Source organism: Physella acuta, unplaced genomic scaffold (genome assembly GCF_028476545.2).
Source record: "Physella acuta isolate Inbredline_101_S28 unplaced genomic scaffold, ASM2847654v3 ptg001357l, whole genome shotgun sequence".
Taxonomy (NCBI): domain Eukaryota; kingdom Metazoa; phylum Mollusca; class Gastropoda; family Physidae; genus Physella; species Physella acuta.
Window position 1 is genome coordinate 222,685 of NW_026732872.1, and position 23,223 is coordinate 245,907.

General features: G+C 37.8%; 1 protein-coding gene and 1 long non-coding RNA gene across 3 annotated transcripts; both read right to left on the reverse strand.

Annotated features, from left to right (window-relative positions):
* Positions 1 to 1,852: 1,852 nt before the first annotated feature.
* On the reverse strand, positions 1,853 to 9,200 carry LOC131927002 (uncharacterized). 2 transcript variants are annotated; one of them, XR_009383593.1, is made up of 4 exons: positions 9,051 to 9,198; positions 4,872 to 4,984; positions 4,564 to 4,744; positions 1,853 to 1,992 (listed from the first exon to the last, which is right to left on the reverse strand). It is a non-coding gene; the product is annotated as an uncharacterized LOC131927002 (long non-coding RNA). The 2 variants fall into 2 exon arrangements; XR_009383592.1 differs by lacking the exon at positions 1,853 to 1,992 and having other exon boundaries at positions 3,357 to 4,744; positions 9,051 to 9,200.
* Positions 9,201 to 16,684: 7,484 nt separating this feature from the next.
* On the reverse strand, positions 16,685 to 21,136 carry LOC131926987 (uncharacterized). Its single transcript, XM_059282620.1, has 4 exons — positions 20,954 to 21,136; positions 20,674 to 20,855; positions 17,639 to 17,813; positions 16,685 to 17,181 (listed from the first exon to the last, which is right to left on the reverse strand). The coding sequence occupies exons 1-4, from the start codon at positions 21,023 to 21,025 to the stop codon at positions 16,747 to 16,749; spliced, it is 864 nt and encodes a 287-aa protein (XP_059138603.1). The 5' UTR covers positions 21,026 to 21,136; the 3' UTR covers positions 16,685 to 16,746.
* Between the last annotated feature and the right edge of the window lie 2,087 nt (positions 21,137 to 23,223).

A 23,223-nucleotide genomic window follows, 5' to 3' on the forward strand; every position in this document is an offset into this window, starting at 1 on the left:
ACTCTGCTTGTGTTTTCTATATAAATAAAAGCGTTGCACAGATAGATACATACATACACAGACAGAGAGCGAAACTATTATTATAGATATAAAAGCCCATTTGCGCACTTCTCTCAGTCTCTCTGTCCGCAAAATATTTTCAGCGGCTATGATATCAGTATCTTCAACGATATATGGAAAAGTTGATACTGACTTTGGTTGAAAATAATATGTTGGATGTTTTGAATGTATCAACTAAATTTTTTTAAAGAAGGAAAATAAAAATAAAGGCGTATGTATTCGAATATAGAAACACACCTTTTTATTATGCAACCGGAAAAGTATTTATAGTTGCGACAAGAACGCCGAAATCGATGACGTCACATGTCAAATGTTTGAACTACGGAAAGTACCCAAAACCAAACCAATTGCGTCATTTTCCAATTTTAGAATATGAAGAAATTAACTATTTCATTAAAATTTGATTTAGATCTATAGATCTATTTATCGAGAAATAATTTATGAAATGTATACAATTTTCTCGGCCAAAACGAATACAAATAACTTTTTTTTTAAACATAAACATGAAAAGCTGTGTTTTTAACGGAATCATTTAAGTCTTTTAATCGTTGTGTGCATTTAATATGGTGTTGTGTTGACTAATAATATAATTTGGTTTTATTGTTTCTAATAGGTATTAATAGCCTATGTTATTTTAAATGTGTCGGATTTTTAGCTATTTAATTATTTCTTTGCTTTGTCACTAATATAGTTCTACGTGTAGTAAAGCACATTGCGTTTAAACCAATAACTATTTTATAAATATTCTTCTAAAAAATGTTTAACATTAAAAATATATAGGCATATAATTCACGTGTAACAGGTACCGACGGCTAGTTATTATATATAATAGATGTTAATACGGTTTGGTTTTGGGATAAAAACTACATATTTTTGTGTTATATAATGTGTCCACAATGTTTTGTCTATGCTGCAATGTTAGTAAACATTTCCTGTTTGGAAACTATAGAGGCTTCACGAGGCGGGGAGGGGGGGTGGTGGGGGGGGGGTTCACAATTTAGGCGTGACACCATGACGAAAACTCGTAAAATTTACTGTCAAAACTATGTTTTATTCAGTTAAAATAATAAAATATTAAGGAGAGTGAGTAACACTCCACTGGAAATGCAAAATGTTAGACGGGGTGGGGGTAACACTCACTAAACGCACCGGGTGATATCGAACCTTGTGACGCCTATAACCAAATACACATTTTTTAAAGTTGCTCGTGATTTATTTAGATTTGGGTTTTTTTTTCTTTCTTATAAGTTTGCAAAGTGATTAATATGTTCCTTGAAGTTCCATTAACTGCTTCTGTATGTTCAATACTTTGGATGGCCAAGTTACTGACCCAAAGGGCATATCTACAATTTGTTTCATAACCTCATCATAATGGAGAGACTTGGGACGCCAAACTGTATACTGCTGCCGAGGCGCCTGGAGGACACCCCTTATTTTCTTTAGCCATTGATTATAGTAGCCCTCCGTATCCCTAGTGAATGGCGCTATTTAAAACAAGTGTATGCGCCGTAGTGCTCACGGGGCGGGGGAGCCCGGGGCGTCGGCTGATGCACATGTTCTAAGCCACATTTGGTATCCAGACTCAGGATCAAACAACAATGCAGCAAGATTCGGAAATTCTTTATTCTTTGTTACAATGTATGAACAGAACAATGTATATAATTCGAACACATAATTATTATCAACACGCCAAGGAGACTGAAGTTTTACAGCACCACGTGCATCAGAACGTACTTGAACAGTTTTTTTTGTCACTATCAATTTCATTGTCACTGTGGCTTGACAGGGGTCGTAGTGTGTTTGCACAGTCCCAGTACTCATGGGATCTGAACCTGTGCTGTTTACAGAGACTGGCTGGGTCTGTGTCTGTCAGTTCTGCATCGATGGCTTTCATTGCCCCAGAGTCTAGCATCATCTGACATGCATCAACTCCTGAAACATTTAGGTTACGACTCTTAATGAGGTCATTTGTTTACAATAATGATCATGATTTGTTTAAATACAAATGTATAGTTCACGCTATATTTTGTCAAATGACAATGCGTTTCGGTTTGCTGATGATAATTTGTCTACTTTGAGATTTTTTGTTCATTAATTTTGTTTAAAAGAATGCACAACTCCTTTCGTGATTTTTACAAGCTTTTATTTAACTCACTTCCTCGTCAGTCGTCAGTCTGTCTAGATCGAAACGCAGGAGTGAAAATTCGGAAACAACTTCTACTTGACCGATACTATTCACATTTGACACGTGGGTCAAGACATGAAGACAATGCAATCTGAAATTAAATTTGACTTAATTGGATGCCTAATTAATTTTTTATGAATTAATTAAAATTTGGACCGAATTAGTAGGCATGTCTTGTCAACCACACCACACGCGTCATCACGTTCAATAGCTGCGCCATCACGTTCAATGGCTGCGCCACCACGTTCAGTAGGCGCGCAATGGTTTTAAGTCATGTAACTCTATTGTAAATAAAACATGTAAAGTACTGAAAAAAAATTCATAAAAAACGTTTTAATAACAAGCTTTTATGTAATAATGCACTAAAAAGTAGAAAATAAATTATAGACTACTATTTAAATAACTATAAAGAAAAGCGTGGGTGTCTTCCTTAACATTAGTAAAGGTATCCAATAGATACTAAAGTGACCCACGCTTTTCTTTATAGTTATTTAAATAGTAGTCTATAATTTATTATCTACTTTTTAGTGCATTATTACATAAAAACTTGTTATTAAAACGTTTTTTATTAATTTTTTTTAAAACTAGGACATAATCATCTGATGTTGCATTTTTCTTTCTTTGTGAATATGATGCTGATCCAATAGAAACAAGCTATACATTTTAGATACCAGTCTATTATAGTCTTTGTCTATCCAAGAAAAATCTAAAAGTGCAGCAGTTTTTAAATTTTGGAGTTGTCTCTCCATCTGATGTTGCATTTTTCTTTCTTTGTGAATATGATGCGGATCCAATAGAAACAAGCTATACATTTTAGATACCAGACTTTCATAGTCTTTGTCTATCCAAGAAAAATCAACAATGCAGCAGTTTTTAAATTTTGGAGTTGTCTCTCCTAGATGGGTTGCTCTCTCCAGCTAACAAGCACCATGAGCTTTACCGACCCAAGGGACAAATTTAGACTAGACACATTTTGACGCTTTATTAGTAAAAACAAAGAACAAATTTAAAGCTACATTTAAAACAACAAGTTGTGGGATTCCACAAGATTTATTTTTCATCGTTTCATCTACAGAAAATTTATTTGAATCTATACAAAACAAAAAATAAACCGGGAGTGATCTCCCCTAAACTTTCTCGAATATTCTTATATAACTTGGAATGTAGACATGATTTTTAATTACTTAAACTTTTAAAAATAGAATAGAATCTCATAGAAAAAAACATTGCGCACCAAACAAACGCCGAAACAAAAGTGCATAATAATGCGCAATATTATTAGTACTTTAAAAATTTACATTAGTTTTTTGAGAAATCGGAAGTAGCGTAAATTACTACTTCCGGTCAACGGAAATTACTCAAAATTTAACAGAAGGTAGAGAATTAGATCTTTTACTTACATGTGAAATTTCATTTATCTATCTGAATTAGTACTCAAGTTATAGGCTTTTGAAAAATTCAAAGTAGAAAAAGTACCACTTCCGGTTATCGGAAATCGCTCAAAAGTTGATACGGATCTACGATTTTGATATAATACTTATATATGAAATTTCATCAACCTAGCTGTAACGGTACTCAAGTAATCGTGTTTACACACAGACACACAGACACACACACACACACACACACAGACATACGGACAAGATTGCAAAATTATGTTTTTCCGTATCAGTGAGGTGTAAAACGTCGAGATTTGTAAAAATCTCGATTTTTTTTTTTGCACGATTACAATACTTTCTCTATACTACGTATATACGAGAAAGTAAAAAGTAAAAAAACAAATTGTCATCAATGAATAGTTTGTTTAGTCTAAAAGTTTAAACTGTTCAGCGATATTCTGTTTGTAGTCAAATAAGCTAGTTTATGTTAAATAATCATAGACAAGTTTGTGTTGAATATGTGTAGGGCTAGTCTGTGTTGAGTATGTGTGTGACTATGTGTTGAGTATTGCATGACTATGTGTTAAGTATATGTGTGACTATGTGTTGTGTGTATGTATGACTATGTGTTGAGTATGTGTATGACTATGTGTTGAGTATGTGTAGGACTTTGTGTTGAGTATGTGTATGACTATGTGTTGAGTATTTGTGTGACTATGTGTTGAGTATGTGTGCGACTAAGTGTTGAGTATGTGCATGAATATGTGTTAAGTATATGTGTGACTATGCGTTGAGTATCCATATGACTATGTGTTGAGTATGTGTACAGCTGGTCTGTGCTAAGTATAAGACACAACCCCTGTAGGACTCAGTGCGATTATGTTCCTTTGTTGCGAGGTCCGGCTCAAACACAATTAATTGAATGAGCCGCCTAATTACCACTGGAGGCCCGGTCGTTGACGTCATCAGGGTCCGTGTACTTGGTGACTGTGGTGTAGAGGGTGGACTTGTCCAATGGCCATCCGTTCTTCCTGCACGTGGCCTGCACGAGCGCCGTCAGATACGACTCGGGGATGTGCAGCCCAGACAGCCACATCACTGCTGGCTCGCAATCGTTCACCTAGGACATTTGTAAAACAAGGGAAGTAGTTCATGTTTTCTTTACAGATTAAGGGGAAATAACTAAATAAATGTTTGGTCAGCTTCTTCGCCTGCCCCACCGACCGAAAAGTTTTACTTGTACTTACTGTCAATCACGACATAGAATTCTGTTGGATGGTCCGATGTAACGTAAAATTAACAGGACAACCCGAACAAAGGGTTGAGTGTAGCATAAGCTCTGCCCATTCCAAGCTACAACCTGTAATATTGGAGAGAGAAATAGGGAGTGGGAGAGGGATGGGTGGATTTTAGTTGACTCAGGTTAACCAATGTTAATACAGTTATACATACACACACACAAACTCACATATAAAATTATATATATATATATATATATATATATATATATATATATATATATATATATATATATATATATATATAACATATAAATAGGGTAAAACAGACGATAGGCACCGTTTGGTGTTCATCCCTAGTCGGGACCCTACCCCCCCCCCCCACAAATCCCCCACTATGAAACAATAAATCTACTTCCGAGATAACAACCGCTGCTGTTCTTTGATAACAGAGAAGCAGAAGATTCATCTTATGTAATTTATGACCCGTTTTGCCTAACAAGGAGGAGATGAAACAGAAAGTAAATCCCACTGCTCTTTCTTCAAAATTTCTCACCTCCATAAAACCATTTTGTCAACTTTCTTTCCCTATAGACACAACTTATGAAACTTCAATTTGTAATAAACCACATTGTTTGCTGTACATTTTAACACCGTTTGTTAGAATAATTTTATTTTGGTGATTATTATTTTTTTACACAGTGATTGTTTTTTGCCAAAACAAAATGGCCGACATTTTTCCAGTTTTCCTAGACTATAGTTTTTATCGCTCTCAGAGTAAAATTTCACTCAAAATTTCTCACCTCCATGTCATGTTATGTCATTTATAGCACACATTGTTTCAGGGGAAAGCACAAAGGCAGATCAATTAACCCCACCTCTTTGTACAGCCAAGAATCTTAACCCTGAGCAACTGATTTTCTGCTACACAAATGGTCCACAAATAACTGTTTATTCAACTATAAACCACAAGAATTCATGTCTAATGTATAAAATGATGACTATTTTATCCTACATACTGGTCCAATGGGATGTGTTAGAATAATGATGCAATAGTTTCAATATTAGAAAATACTTGGATTAGTAGAAATCTTTACAAAAATGTACGGGTGCTAAAAATATGGTGCCTAGTACTGCTTTATCCTATACATTATATTATATCATCGTCACACCAGCCTCACCTGGAGGGTTTGTGGGCCGCCAACTAAAGATCTTTAATGACCCGTGTCTTGTGCCATTTTCTACATTTCTAAAGCCATTCACCCAGATGAATGGGTTAGGGTTATCATTCAGTCACATTTAAATAAAATCTGTCAGAGGAAAACACGACAGCTCTGAGAAATATCATGAACACAGTCTAAACATGTCGAACATGTTCCATATACCTCTGGCGCTCTGACCCACTTGATTTTCTTTGTATCTGGTTTATTTTTGTATCTTCTTGGAAACGAGTTTAATATGGGTAATGATGGACGGTGTGTGTAGTGGGGTGACACCGAGTTCTGAAGTTAGTAGTTTATACATTTAAAGAGGGTCTACAGACAGAGACTTTCTTTACAGAGGGCTTTGAGAGGGTCTAAATAAATAGGAGAGAGAGGGTCTAAATAAAGGGGAAAGTGTCTAGCATATGTGTTTTAGAACAATCTCAACATAATACATAAGTAAAAGAGTTGAATACATATGAAGGCAGTTTTAAGAAATAAGAAAAATATAAGAAAAGATTATTAAAAAAATAACGAAGAGTTTTGACAAAGAATCGAGCAAACCAAGTAACAATTGTTTTTGTCAGTATTTTAAATATGGACTTGGGCCTGAAAAGTTACTTAAGTTCAAAGGTCGACAATTTAAAACGTCTGTTAAAGACAATGTGACAATAAATTGGGTAAAAATGATTCGGAACGTCAATGAGTGGTGCAAGATATACAAATACGATTTAGATTTCAACTCGACAGACTCGGTACATCTAAACAGTAGGCTGGACTTAGCTCTTTGCGATCATAATTAATCAATGTGCAAGATATTGCTTTTGCCTTCCTTCTACTCATGTGTGTTTTAATTAGCACGCATTTACTTTCTCCACAGCAGTTATTCACATTATTGATTTTATGGTAATGTGTGTATAGTTGCCGCCCTGTTTGTATTGAGGTAAACATTCTATCAACTCGGTGACAGATGTACATTCCTCATCGATTTTTTTTTGGATGAGTCATACGGGAGCCTTTAGACAGCCTGCTATTGGCGATGGATTTAATTTTCATCGGACAAACATATAGTTTAGGAGTCAGCGACTTGAGGGAGATACTTTATAAGCCGCCATTGTTTATGTAACTTTTTGAGTTTCTGCATTACAAGTATTTACCCATTGTTGGGTAATACAAATGTTTAACTAACTACAAACTATTTTCAGAACAAAGCCTTCGGAGATATTCAAAAGTCTGTGCAAATCACTGGTAAACGAGGATAAAAACCATAGATCTAAAGTCTTCGGAAATTATTTTTATTACATTTTTTAAAAGTAGACAAAAAGACTAGGAACGGAAAAGCGAAATAAGAAAATCTCAAATAGACCTACAAACATCATTAAAATATTAAAGGACCTTCAATTACTTAAACATAAAATATTGCATTTATCGTCGGGAAGAATTGCCCAATCCCATTTAAATTTTAAGTCCTTGTGTTAACTGCCTAGAGTTTTTGAAGGAAAATTTCAGCCAATTAACGAATTGCTTAAATTTTTATTGTTGAGGTATGTTCAGTTTGACGCCATCTTACTTTATAGGGTAGAGTGGTGACAACAGTTGAAAAGCCTATCGCGTTTTCATAAAGTCCTTAAAAATCCAAATCATTATTTGTTTGTTGGATTTGTTGGTTGGATTTGTTTGGTTGCAGTACAAAAATGTTTAACAAGGATGTCGCTTCCAGTGAAATCGTGTTACAGACATAACCGCTTGTTTTTCAAAAAAACACATAGCGGTCTACAGTTCTTAGAATATACACATTTATTAATAGAAGTAAGATGGAGGGACAGATAGACCTAAAAATTGCGAAACTGTGTTTTGAGACTCAGGTTAGGGGGGGGGGGGGGGGGGGGAGGGTATGTGTGTGGGTGAGAATGGAAAGGGGAAAAAGTTTCGCCACGAGTGAGACCGGAACGATTCCTATGACGTATATTTTTATTCATAAGCATATTTTTTAAACTGTACACTGATGAAGATAGGTTGAAGTTATGTTATTTAAACGTTGGGAAAAACCTAGTGATTATATTGAAAAAAAATTCGTCGCCTTTCAATGATCAAATTATTTTTTAAATACAAGTCTCTGGTGAACGTGCACACAGCCCGCTACGTTATGTACTGCCAGCTGGGTGATACAACACAACACACAGCAGCAATGTCGGGTCACAAGCAGCCATACCGCCACGCATGAAACTTTCAAAGAGCTATTTGAATGTTTCCTCAACATCTCTGCATGCTGTCCGAGGTAATGTTGATGTTCCTGTAAAGAAGAGAAAACTTTCAAAGAGCTATTTGAATGTTTCCTCAACATCTCTGCATGCTGTCCGAGGTAATGTTGATGTTCATGTAAAGAAGAGAAAACTTTCAAAGAGCTATTTGAATGTTTCCTCAACATCTCTGCATACTGTCCGAGGTAATGTTGACAACTCGGAGAGCTGCGATGCGGAGGCTGTTGCAGTCAATCGGGAAATTAAGAACATGTTTCTGAGTGAAGGAAAACTATCCAACGGCTCATCTTTCAATATTTACACAACGTCTGCTAATGAGGGAGATATTTTATAAACCGCCATTGTTTATTTGACTTTTATATTTCTGCATTACACAGATTTATCCATGGTCGTGAAATACAAACATTTGGCTAACTCGAAAAGGAAAAAAAGAAAACAGAAAATCTCAAACCGACATACGAACACATTAAAAAAGGAAGGGCCTTCAATTACTTGAAACATTGCATTGATTGTCAGGAATAATTGCCCAATTCCATTTCAATTCTAAGTCCTAGCATTAACTGTCTAGAGTTTGTTGCTCAACATCAATTTCTACTCTCATAAGAAGAATCTCCTAAAGTATGTTTAAATTGGAATTCTAATTAATTTGGTTTATATTACACAAGGTTCCTACACAACATTTCACTGCTTGGCCTAACAAAGTTATGTAAAAACTTTCTCCTTACCCTTATATTTTAAATCTCTCATGTTTTCGGTCCGTGTCAAATGCTGCACCAGTGGGGCGATACATTTTTTCATCAGTCCGGGTTAACACCGTACCACAGCCCATCTTATCGAAGAACCGGGATCTCGCGTCAAACCGACGACACTCGGAGTTGGCCTGGGAAATGCAGGTTGGTAGCGTAAGCTGACGTCGGATCCCAACTCTAATGTATAGATCTGACACAAAGTGAACACCCCTGGACTTATGAGAGATACAAAAAGGAAACGTGCTAAATAGACTGATAAAACAAATTGTGTTTATTGTAGAACCAATAAGAATAAAATATACTTTAAATAAGAAATAGCACCTCCGACAAAAAAAAAACAAGAAAAAAGAAATGGCGAGAAGTTTCGCTACGAGCGGGAACGGAACAATTCATGCGACGTATGTCTTATTCATAGCATATTTCTTTTTACTGTACACTGAGGTAGATTGGTTGAAATTGGGTTATTTAAACGTTGGGAAAAGGCAAGTGATTTTATTGAACAATTCGTCGCCTTTGAATGATCAAATTATTTATTTTTTAAATACAAGTCATGGGTAAACGTGCACAAAGCCCGCTACGTTTTGTATTGCCAGCTGAGTGATACAACACGACACACAGCAGAAATGTCGGGTCACAAGCTGTCATACCGCCCCGCACAGCACAAAATCTTCGATCGACCCAACCAATCCAACGCTCGCTAGGATTTCTGTTGCGTGACCAAACCAGAGCCTATATAAACCCAAGCACAGGTGAGAGAGACCGCTGGTGCGTGATGCTGTCTCATGATAGAACAACGCCGCTGAACCTTAATCTACAACAAGACTGGCTGTATTGTGGCAAGAAAATGCTGTGGCGAGACAGACGGCAATCTGCATCGTTCAACACTTTGACTTCAAATGCGAATCACACAACTGCAGTGTGGTGTACAAATCACACCCCAGCTGTAGGTGGTGGTGTCGCTCGCGTGGATGTTTGCAAAAGTTTGCAGAAAGTCTGCAAGCAATGTCGTATCTAAAATCTAACCAATATTCCAACAGTAATGGCGAGATGCGAACGACAACAGCAATACTCGCAGCCGACGATAACAGATACATATATATATGTATATATGTATATATGCCTATAAGAAATCATGACGTCACGAATTGTATATAAAGAGAGTTGGCATGTGAGCCCTTTTAAAACGCCTTTAAATTTCATACCAGAATAAAGCTGTTATTAGTTGTTAAAATGGACGTGCGGAATGGAACTCATGCCTTGAGCCAGACTTTAGAGAGATGCGATACGGCTGTTGATGCAGTCACTAGGGGCGTCAGGAACATGTCGCTGAGTGAAAAAAGAAAGCATGTTGACGTCGACAATGATCACACTAACGATGTTCCTGTAAAGAAGAGAAAACTTTCAAAGAGCTATTTGAATGTTTCCTCAACATCTCTGCATGCTGTCCGAGGTAATGTTGATGTTCCTGTAAAGAAGAGAAAACTTTCAAAGAGCTATTTGAATGTTTCCTCAACATCTCGGCATGCTGTCCGAGGTAATGTTGACAACTCAGAGAGCTGCGATGCGGAAGCTGTTGCAGTCAATCGGGACATTAAGAACATGTTTCTGAGTGAAGGAAAACAATCCAACGGCTCATCTTTCAATATTTACACAACGTCTGCTCATGTTTTCCGAGATGATGTTGATGGTGCTGAGATCATGGACATCTGAACAACGATAGTGGTTCACAATTTGTTCAGCTAACGTTCACTCTGAACAATAAATCGAGCTATTTCGGACAAACAATTTTGTACTTTTATCGTCAAAGAAATCCTAACCTCATATTAAATATCTGCCAAACCTCAGTAAAATAATCATCATCTATAAACAACATGGCCGTCACAGTACACAGAAATGAAACTATTCAAGTAGAACAAATCCAGGAGTTTCAACCTTTTTGGGAAAATTCACGTACGATCTAACACAAACTTAAATTAATAAAATGACGTAACTACCATTGCTTGTACCTGTTTTTTTTTATTTTTTTTATTTTTTTTAATACTATAAGTCCGTGTTAACACCGTACCACAGCCCATCAAATCGAAGTACCGGGATCTCACGTTAAACCGACGACACTCGGAGTTGGCGGGGGAAATGCAGGTTAGTGGCGCAAGCTGACGTCGGATCTAAACTCTAATGTATAGGTCTGACACAAAGTGAACACCCTCTGACTTATGGAGGAGACAAAAAGGAAACGTGCTAAATAGACTGATAAAACAAATTGTGTTTATTGTAGAACCAATTAGAATAAAATATACTTTAAATAAAGACTAATACCTACGACAAAAAAAAAAGAAAGGGGTAGAAGTTTCGCAACGAGCGGGAACGGAACTATTCATCAGACGTATGTCTTATCCATAGCATATTTCTTTGTACTGTACACTGATGTAGATAGGTTTGAAATTGGGTTTTTTAAACTTTGGGAAAAAAACAGTGATTTTATTGAAAAAATGTGTCGCCTTTGAATGATCAAATTATTTTTTTTAAATACAAGTCGTGGGTAAAAGTGCACACAGCCCGCTATGTTTTGCCAGCGGGGTGATACCCAGAGTTTCTTCCAGAACCCCCCCCCCCCCCCGAACGAAATGAAATTTATATAATTAATATAGAAAATATATACTTTTAACAGTGTCCGCCCCCCCCCCCCCGAAGAAAGTCTACCGCCCCCCCCCCCGAAAATTTCAAGTGCCCCCCCCCCCCCCGGAGAAAAAAGTCTGGAAGAAACACTGGTGATACCCGTCCGCATTGTTGCAACCTAGTCGTACATATAAGGGAGACAGAAGGGAGTTGCATGTTTCTGGGTGGTGGGGGGGGGGGGAGAGGGTAGGGAGTTTCCCACTCAGTTGAGGATTTTAGCGATGCGTGAAAATGCACGGGTGCCGGATGTCGTATCTCACATTCAAATGTTATAGGCTGATTCACTGTATTACTTACCAAAACTGCTGCAGCGCTTGTGGTCTTATTAATATGGGGTGGTCCCTGCCTATACACTATGAAAGGACTTGGGGCCTTTTTTTTTTTAATTTTCAATAATTTCTACAGTACAAAAAAAACAACTTGATTTCTATTTTCTTTTGTAATAGATTGAAATAATTGTGAGGTCAAGGGAACTCACTCTTCTGTATTAGTTATATTTATAATATTGTTATCTTGAGTGATGTCCCTTGTGCATTGTACTTCCGTCCTTGCCGGTTAACAATTAAAGCTGTTTACATACTCATGGCTTCTATCTCCGTTGTATTCATAATCTACCTCAACTGGCGACGAAGGATAAACATCTACTAGAAAGAGCACCTAATTACGCAAAAAAGAGGTTTGCTAGAGCTTATTAGCTAATTATTTCTAGAATTATGGCGCTGTATGGCCAAATAAAAGAATTTGATGCGAATGATGAAATCATTCAAGATTACCTAGAGAGGTTAAGCTTTTACCTAGAAGCTAACAACGTGACGATAGAAGCCAAAAAGAGAGCTGTTTTGTTAACAGTCATAGGGCCTCAACAATTTAGGCTACTAAAAGACTTATGCGCACCAGCTAGTCTAACTACCAAGAGCTTTAACGAGCTGAGCAAATTGCTAACAGACCACCATGCGCCTACCCCATCAAAGTTTTTATGTAGAGCTAGATTTGACAGTAGGACTCGTCAACCAAACGAGTCAATATCAGAATATGTTGCTGCTTTACGTCATTTAAGTAGATTCTGTGAATTTGGAGAAACGCTGTCTGACAGACTATGTGAAAAGTTTGTGACAGGTGTAAACAGCCCTGATATTCAAAGAAAGTTGCTGCTCGAGTCAGATCTAAAATTGGAAAAAGCAATACAACTTGCAACTTCATACCAGCAGTCATCAGATGCGGCGAAATCTCTTACGCCTTCAGGGATCCATGCAGTAAACAGCAGGTTAGTCAATAAACATCAACCCCATCAGAGCATTCCAACTTATGCTAAACAGCCTGCTCGTTCAAATCCTAGATCTAAATCTAGTAATAATTATCAAAAATGTCATCGATGCAAGGGTCCCCATGCATCTCATCGGTGCAAGTTCAAGTTAGCAACTTGTTATAAGTGCGGTAAGCAAGGTCACATTGCCAAGGCCTGCTTTGCAAAGTCTTCGTCTGTCGCTAAATCTAGCCAGTCAAGACAGTACCGCAACCAAAAGCAGCACTATGTTAACTCTCACCAAGACTACCTAACCCAACCAATGAACCACTCTACCTGTGAAAATGCTCAAATTGATTTGCAGCCGGATTTCAACCTGTTCTCTGTGAAATCAATAAGTCATGCTCCCATCAGTGTACAAGTTTATATCAACGGTAAGAGCATCAGCTTCCAACTTGACACTGGAGCATCTCTAACAGTCATAACAAAGAAAGATTTTGACGCTGTCAAAGGAGAATCAGTGCCTCTACAGCCATGTCACAAGTGTCTAACAACATACACTGGTGACAATGTTCCGGTAATAGGAGAGTGTATGGTTCATGTAAGTTATAATGGTCAAAGTGTTAAACTTCCTCTTCTTGTGGTTGAAGGAAATGGACCGCCATTACTAGGTAGGAACTGGTTAAGTGATCTTAAGTTAAATTGGGAGAGTATTTGTTCATTGAAGAATGTAAAAGAATCTAGTCTTGCTTCACTAGATAAAGTTATATCTGAAAATAAATGTGTTTTTGGTAATTCAGGTTTACTAAATGATAGAACAGTGAAGTTAAGCATTAAAGACACAAATCCAAGATACTGCAAAGCTAGAGTTCCACCTTATGCAATGAGGAATAAAATTGAAAATGAGCTAAGTAGATTGGAATCTAATGGCATTATAAAGAAGGTAGACTATTCCGATTGGGCGACACCCATTGTGCCAGTGTTAAAGAAGGATGGTTCTATAAGAATTTGTGGAGATTATAAAACCACACTGAATAAGCAAATAGAGCTAAATAGGTACCCTATACCTAACATTGAGGAAATTTCTTTGAATTTGGCAGGAGGAGACAAATTCACTGAATTAGACTTTAGTCATGCTTACACTCAACTAGAACTGCATCCAGATTCAAAAGTCTATACGACAATAAACACACATAAAGGACTCTACCAATATGAAAGACTATGTTTTGGCATATCATCCAGCCCTGGAATTTTCCAAGCTGTCATGGACAGTATTTTTAAGGATATTCCAAATGTTTGTGTGTACTTTGACAATGTGTACATAACTGGTAAGAATGACACTGAACATCTTAAAACACTTGATAAAGTATTAAAAATTGTTGGTGAAAAAGGTTTAAAGATAAACAAAGATAAATGTCAATTCATGTTGACAGAAATTAGTTTTCTTGGTTATATATTAAGCAAGCAAGGTATCAGACCTCAACCTGAGAAAACAAAAGCCATTAAAGAAGCACCCAAACCTGAAAATACCCAACAACTAAGAGCTTTTTTGGGCTTGATAAATTACTATGCAAAGTTCATAGGAAATCTGTCTGGTAAACTATCACCACTGTACAAGCTGCTACAGAAAAATGCAACTTGGCACTGGGGTAAACAACAAGAAGCTGCTTTTAATACAGCAAAAGAGGCTTTGTCTGCTGACACCTTACTAACTCACTATGACCCAGGGAAAAGACTTATATTAACATGTGATGCTTCACCAGATGGTGTAGGAGCAGTCTTGTCCCACATGGATGAGAAGGGTGACAGACCCATTGCTTTTGCCAGTAGATCTTTGAACCAGGCTGAGAAAAATTATTCTCAGTTAGATAGGGAAGGCTTAGGCATCATTTTTGGTGTTAAGAAATTTCATAAGTTTCTGTTTGGTAGGAAGTTCACCATCTTTACAGATCATAAACCATTGCTAGGTTTATTTGGAGAAAACAAAACCCTACCTGAGCATGCCTCACCAAGAATTCAAAGATGGGCTATCACACTAACTGCATACAATTATGAATTGAAATACAAACCTGGATCTGAGAATAGTGCAGATAGTCTTAGTAGATTACCTTTAAAAAAAACCAAAGCCTGAGCTATGTACCAGAAGATGTATTTGTTCTGTTCACTATCATGGATAACTCCAATATAAGTGTGAATGATATTAAAAGAGAAACACAAAAAGATGAGTGCTTAATAGAAGTATATGAGTACTGTAAGAATGGTTGGCCTGAAGAGTCTGTGAATGATGACTTAAGGCCATATAAAATAAGAAATAAAAACCTTTGTGAAGATAATATAAAAGATGGAGAAGATACAGTCCATTATCAGTCAGTTGCCTAAACAAAGTATTTGTAACTTAATAAATGATTATGGTGATATGGCAATTTCAAATGTTTTAAAGAGAATACATTAGTAAGAAGGAATGTGATCATCAAACAACTTTGCTAACATCATTAGCACTTACAGAAACTAAAAGGGTAACATCAAAAGAAAAGAGCAAAGATTTTTGCCATTGAATACGCCCACTTCAAATACTGGATCACAGTTGCAAAGTGATATTGTCCAGGATATTACTTTTAAACAGTATGTTTGGTTACGAAAAAGCACTATCAGATTACCTGAGGAAATTGATCAATCAAAGAAATCTATGCCAGTTAAGGATCTGAATAATAGCATAATACTTTCAGATGCCAATTAAAAAAGTAAATCATGACAAACATTCATTGAAAGAGAATTTGGTGTTAATAAGAATGTGTATCTAAGAAATTATGGGAGAAAGGAAAAATGGATACCAGGTCAAATTGTTCAATGTACAGGACCTGTGCCTTATAAAGTTAAAAATAACTTGTGCAGATAATAAGTGTGAATCTGTCAATCCCACCAAATCTGATCAGTTCACACCAACTGTTTGTTCCACAACCAAGTTCTGTTGATATGAGTGAACCAAGTTGTCTGGAGTCAGAAAATGTAAATTCTGGAGTTAATGATTTAAATCCTAGACCTCCTGAGATAGAGAATCCAGATGGTCAGAATCTTGAGTCACCAAATCAGAAGCCACTGAGAAGGTCAAGCAGGACAATCAAAGTCCCAAATAAGTTAGACCTATGATTTTAAAGGTCAAAAGGACTTTGACATCATTGTTTTGTATCTTGATTATGTTGTAGCATATTGTGCATTGTTTGTAAGGATGTAATCTACCATAGTGTTCATGTTACAATATAATTGGTGATTTTAGGATACTATCAATTGTTCTATTGAGAGATGTGTTATTGTGTTCTAAGGGTAAAGGGATGTAATAGATTGAAATAATTGTGAGGTCAAGGGAACTCACTCTTCTGTATTAGTTATATTTATAATATTGTTATCTTGAGTGATGTCCCTTGTGCATTGTACTTCCGTCCTTGCCGGTTAACAATTAAAGCTGTTTACATACTCATGGCTTCTATCTCCGTTGTATTCATAATCTACCTCATCTTTTTCAAATTGTTTATATAACAGTTTTTGTAACAGAAAACACTCTACAGATTTTTATTTCAAAATTTAGTATAGTAAATCTCTAACTCCTATGTTACCATTTTAAAATCTCGAACTCCTATGTTACCATTTGACCTCACACACAAACTTTTGGAAACACCTAACAGCTGTTCAGATACCGTATTTAATTTTTTTTATTTTTTTTTAAGTTTGTCCAATTCTCGCCCTAACGGCGGAATTTTACCATTCGTCGTCATGGGGGCCAGGGGTGGGGTTCACATGGTTCTTGGCATCCTCCAGTGGCTCGGGGGTGGGTTCAACACCAGCGCCCTCATCATCGTCCCAACCCCATTCATCATCGTCGCCACGTGGTTTCTCGGTGGTTGCAATGACGTCACCTGATTGGCCGTCACCAGAATCGTGGTTGGAGATTGGGGTAAGAACGGCGTTATCGTCTGGGATCGGGGTAGAAATCTCGGCCTCGCCCTCGTCAAACTCGTCATAATCCACGTCGTCCAAAACCTCAGGGAGGTCCGGCAGACCCTCGCACCTGTCCTCGTACACCAGCTCGTCCAGCGTGATGGATGTGGTGTTGACGTTCTCGGGACTCGAACCTACACCAGAGGCAGCGATATCCAGGGTCTCGTTTTCGTAGTCTCGGACTTGAATTTCGAGCTGTGGATTGAAAATGAAATAGGTCTCGTGTGACGTTATTGACAGTGGCGTAGCTAGGGTATTTGAGATATGTCTCGTATGACGTCATTGACAGTGGCATAGCTTGGGTATTTGTTGCCTAACGTCGACCGTTGTGTTAAATAATTTAGCTAGATTACCTCACCTGTAAGCCAAAGTGCTGCATAGATTAGCTAGATTACCTCACCTGTAAGCCAAAGTCCTGCATAGATTAGCTAGATTACCTCACCTGTAAGCCAAAGTCCTGCATAGATTAACTAGATTACCTCACATGTAAGCCAAAGTCTTGCATAGATTAGCTAGATTACCTCACCTGCAAGCCAAAGTCTTGCATAGATTAGCTAGATTACCTCATCTGTAAGCCAAAGTCCTGCATAGATTAGCTAGATTACCTCACCTGTAAGCCAAAGTCCTGCATAGATTAGCTAGATTACCTCACCTGTGAGCCCGCTTCCTGAAAAGATTCGTCCGTCTTAAAGCCGATAGTAAACGTATTTCTGGCCGGAAGAATGTATTCATACGCCCTTTCCTCATCCCACAGCCCGCAGTACCTGACTCCATAGACACACAGGTAATCTCTGGAGCAATAGGTGTCGTTCTCAAGGCTCAAAGACCTGTGGAAGAAATGAACAATGCGTGTCGTTCTCTAGATTTATGTGAGGAATGAAGGAGAAATGCGTGTCCTCTAGATTTATGTGAGGAAGGAAGGAGAAATGCGTGTCCTCTAGATTTATGTGAGGAAGGAAGGAGAAATGCGTGTCCTCTAGATTTATGTGAGGAAGGAAGGAGAAATGCGTGTCCTCTAGATTTATGTGAGGAAGGAAGGAGAAATGCGTGTCCTCTAGATTTATGTGAGGAATGAAGGAGAAATGCGTGTCCTCTAGATTTATGTGAGGAAGGAAGGAGAAATGCGTGTCCTCTAGATTTATGTGAGGAATGAAGGAGAAATGCGTGTCCTCTAGATTTATGTGAGGAATGAAGGAGAAATGCGTGTCCTCTAGATTTATGTGAGGAATGAAGGACAAATGCGTGTCCTCTAGATTTATGTGAGGAATGAAGGAGAAATGCGTGTCCTCTAGATTTATGTGAGGAAGGAAGGAGAAATGCGTGTCCTCTAGATTTATGTGAGGAAGGAAGGAGAAATGCGTGTCCTCTAGATTTATGTGAGGAAGGAAGGAGAAATGCGTGTCCTCTAGATTTATGTGAGGAATGAAGGAGAAATGCGTGTCCTCTAGATTTATGTGCGGAAGGAAGGAGAAATGCGTGTCCTCTAGATTTATGTGAGGAATGAAGGAGAAATGCGTGTCCTCTAGATTTATGTGAGGAAGGAAGGAGAAATGCGTGTCCTCTAGATTTATGTGAGGAAGGAAGGAGAAATGCGTGTCCTCTAGATTTATGTGAGGAAGGAAGGAGAAATGCGTGTCCTCTAGATTTATGTGAGGAAGGAAGGAGAAATGCGTGTCCTCTAGATTTATGTGAGGAAGGAAGGAGAAATGCATGTCCTCTAGATTTATGTGAGGAAGGAAGGAGAAATGCGTGTCCTCTAGATTTATGTGAGGAAGGAAGGAGAAATGCGTGTCCTCTAGATTTATGTGAGGAATGAAGGAGAAATGCGTGTCCTCTAGATTTATGTGAGGAATGAAGGAGAAATGCGTGTCCTCTAGATTTATGTGAGGAATGAAGGAGAAATGCGTGTCCTCTAGATTTATGTGAGGAAGGAAGGAGAAATGCGTGTCCTCTAGATTTATGTGAGGAAGGAAGGAGAAATGCGTGTCCTCTAGATTTATGTGAGGAAGGAAGGAGAAATGCGTGTCCTCTAGATTTATGTGAGGAAGGAAGGAGAAATGCGTGTCCTCTAGATTTATGTGAGGAATGAAGGAGAAATGCGTGTCCTCTAGATTTATGTGAGGAAGGAAGGAGAAATGCGTGTCCTCTAGATTTATGTGAGGAAGGAAGGAGAAATGCGTGTCCTCTAGATTTATGTGAGGAAGGAAGGAGAAATGCGTGTCCTCTAGATTTATGTGAGGAATGAAGGAGAAATGCGTGTCCTCTAGATTTATGTGAGGAAGGAAGGAGAAATGCGTGTCCTCTAGATTTATGTGAGGAATGAAGGAGAAATGCGTGTCCTCTAGATTTATGTGAGGAATGAAGGAGAAATGCGTGTCCTCTAGATTTATGTGAGGAATGAAGGAGAAATGCGTGTCCTCTAGATTTATGTGAGGAATGAAGGAGAAATGCGTGTCCTCTAGATTTATGTGAGGAATGAAGGAGAAATGCGTGTCCTCTAGATTTATGTGAGGAATGAAGGAGAAATGCGTGTCCTCTAGATTTATGTGAGGAATGAAGGACAAATGCGTGTCCTCTAGATTTATGTGAGGAATGAAGGAGAAATGCGTGTCCTCTAGATTTATGTGAGGAAGGAAGGAGAAATGCGTGTCCTCTAGATTTATGTGAGGAAGGAAGGAGAAATGCGTGTCCTCTAGATTTATGTGAGGAAGGAAGGAGAAATGCGTGTCCTCTAGATTTATGTGAGGAATGAAGGAGAAATGCGTGTCCTCTAGATTTATGTGAGGAATGAAGGAGAAATGCGTGTCCTCTAGATTTATGTGAGGAAGGAAGGAGAAATGCGTGTCCTCTAGATTTATGTGAGGAAGGAAGGAGAAATGCGTGTCCTCTAGATTTATGTGAGGAAGGAAGGAGAAATGCGTGTCGTTCTTTAGATTTAAGTGAGGGGATAAAAAGAGCATTGCATGTCGTTCTCAATTTTCCAATACCAAGTTCAAGAAAGATACCCAAATACTCACCTATCAAGGTATTTAAAAATATATCGAAGATTTCTCAGTTATTGAACTTTTAAATTTTATGAAAACGGGAAGCAGCCATATGATAGAAAGTGGACGGGGAGAGGTGGGGGATTATTGGGCTAGTTTTCTTATAGATATCATTATTATTCCCCCCCCCCCTCCACAATTTTACACAAGCTCAATTTAAATTAATGTATTCACCTTTTAACCAGGCTGTTATAGTGAATGCGCCTTCACACCGGTCATGGTCCCTATGTCTTTTAACCTAACTGGTCGGGGAACTTAGCCTTTGTACTAACCTGCAATAGCGCCTTTTCCTTTCACCTACCTGAAAATAACTTTTTACCAACCCGCCTATACCTTTCACCTACCTGAAAATAACTTTTTACCAACTCGCCTATACATTTCACTTACCTGGAAATAACATTTACCAACCCGCCTATACCTTTCACCTACCTGAAAATAACTTTTTACCAACCCGCCTATACCTTTCACCTACCTGAAAATAACTTTTTACCAACCCGCCTATACCTTTCACCTACCTGAAAATAACATTTACCAACCCGCCTATACCTTTCACCTACCTGAAAATAACTTTTTACCAACTCGCCTATACCTTTCACCTACCTGAAAATAACTTTTTACCAACCCGCCTATACCTTTCACCTACCTGAAAATAACTTTGACGATGAGAGGTGTGTCGCCAGAGATGAAGACAAAATTACAGGTCGAATTCTCAGCGTAGCTGCCATTGCCAAAGTTTGGCGTCTGGATGATGAAACTGTCGTTGTTGGAGATCTCGGTGGATACAGTCAGACCTAATGTGCAGAATTCACCTATCTCGTCAGGTGTCTGGAAAAAATTGAGGTTTTTAAATTTACGAAAAACACATGTATACACTTACGTATGGATACATTTTACAAAATCGAAATGGTCTAAATGAAAATTACCTTAGATTCATCTGAAAATGACACTTGCCACAATGCCAGAAAAGAAACCAAAACTAGAAAGAATTTGGCCATTGTGTCAACTACAAAATAAAATACAAGGAAACAAAACTGGCAGACTTTACTTGTTTGTTGAAAAGAAGTGTGTCCTTTGATGTTTGGCCAACCACCTAAGCTATTTTTTTCTTTAATGAGTAGGTTTTTAATTAAAATTGATTGGGTGTTAATAGTTTAACTCGACTCAGTTCCTAATCAATATTGCAATTAACTTTTTAAAAGTTAAGTCTTCTTATTCTTGTTCATTCTTAATTTTAATGTTGAAAAGGATTCCCTCCAACATAATTAAGTATAAGTGTCAAATGGTTATGCGCCATTAGGCTCCTGACTCCAATGCTGGACTGCTAACCCGTAAGTCTCAAGTTCATATCCGGGTTCTAGTCAGTAGACCGTCCCTGAGTCCACCCAGCTCTGATGGGTACCTAACTCACATTAGGGAAAGTAAAAGCGGCTGGGCATAGTGCTGACCACACTATCTTTTCATATGCCGAGGTTACAGAAACAAGTGAACTTCACTTGCCCCGTAGACCGTCAGGTTTGAAAAGGAACTTTACTTAATTTACTTTACTTACTCCGATTTCAGCCTACTTTTCTTTTTGGATTTACTTCCATGTCTTTGTCCAGCTAAAAGCAAACTACAAGGCAGCAGTTTGTTTTTATATTTTGGAGTTGTCTCTCCTAGAAGAGTGGCAGTCCCCAGCTATCAAGCCTCGTCTGCCCGGGGTTTCGAACTCGGGACTTATCGCAACCATGATTACAATCTCAAATTTGATATAACGGCAGCCATCAGAAGAGAGTGACAGTTTGATTAATAATTATGATAAAACTCCTGTTCTTTTTACTTTCTCGTATATACGAAGTATAGAGAAAGTATTGTAATCGTGCACAAAAATCACTTGAAATTTTAACAATTTTCACCGTATTACACCTCAGTCCTTCATCACATCCGAAGTATAGAGGACTTATTTTAATCGGGCAAAAATTATCAATCCAGATTTATCAAAATTAAGAGGTGTTATGCGTGATCCATTCTGTAAAACTGGGCTTTGCAATCCTGTCCGTATGTCTGTGTGTCTGTCTGTCTGTGTGTCTGTCCGTGTGTAAACACGATAACTTGAGTACCGTTACAGCTAGGTTGATGAAATTTCATATATAAGTATTTTATCAAAATCGTAGATCCGTATCAACTTTTGAGCGATTTCCGATAACCGGAAGTGGTACTTTTTCTACTTTGAATTTTTCAAAAGCCTATAACTTGAGTACTATTTCAGATAGATAAATGAAATTTCACATGTAAGTATAAGATCTAATTCTCTACCTTCTGTTAAATTTTGAGTAATTTCCGTTGACCGGAAGTAGTAATTTACGCTACTACTTCCGATTTCTCAAAAACTAATGTAAATTTTTAAAGTACTAATAATATTGCGCACTATTATGCACTTTTTTATTTGGCGTTCACTTGGTGTGTAATTCTTTTGTCTACGAGATATTATTCTATTTTTAAAACTTTAAGTATCTAGAATGGATTAAAAATCATGTCTACAGCCCGAGTTCCCATCCCCTGTTGTTTTATATAAGAATATTCGAGAAAGTTTAGGGGAGATCACTCCCGGTTTATTAAATATGTATGTATGTCAAGCAAACGTTGACATACAAAAGAAAACTATGTGCTGCCAACTCTAGCTCTCAGAAGTCACTAGTGGAACATGACTGATTTAGTTGCTATAAGGCTGTCAGGGTGACCTTGAACGTGTCAGAGGAAATCGTGGTTAAGCGTGGGTGTTTTCCATACAACTTCAGAAAGCAAAAGTTAATGCTCTGGAAAATATGTCATCTTGGCACGATAAAATAACTTCTTCTAATAATAACTTCGCGGTTTAACTTTTAGGAGCAATTAGGAGTCTTGGGTTTCAAGTTTCTCTTAGAGTTATCCAAAACATCTTTGCTATAACACTTCCTTTAAGACTTAAGAGCTGCTTAATTAAAAATTGACGGAAGAATCAAATAACATTCTCTTGTATGTGCGGGAAAATGCTAGCACAAATGCTGATTCAAAGAAGTGTGCGATTAGTTTGATATAGATCTTGGCCTGTTTATTCCTCGTCCAGCTGGAAAACAAATGCAACCACCCCCCCCCCCCCCCACCCCCAATCCAGTAGGGCGACCCCTAATGCAATCATCATTTTAGTACCTCCCTGGTAAGATATCGATAAATC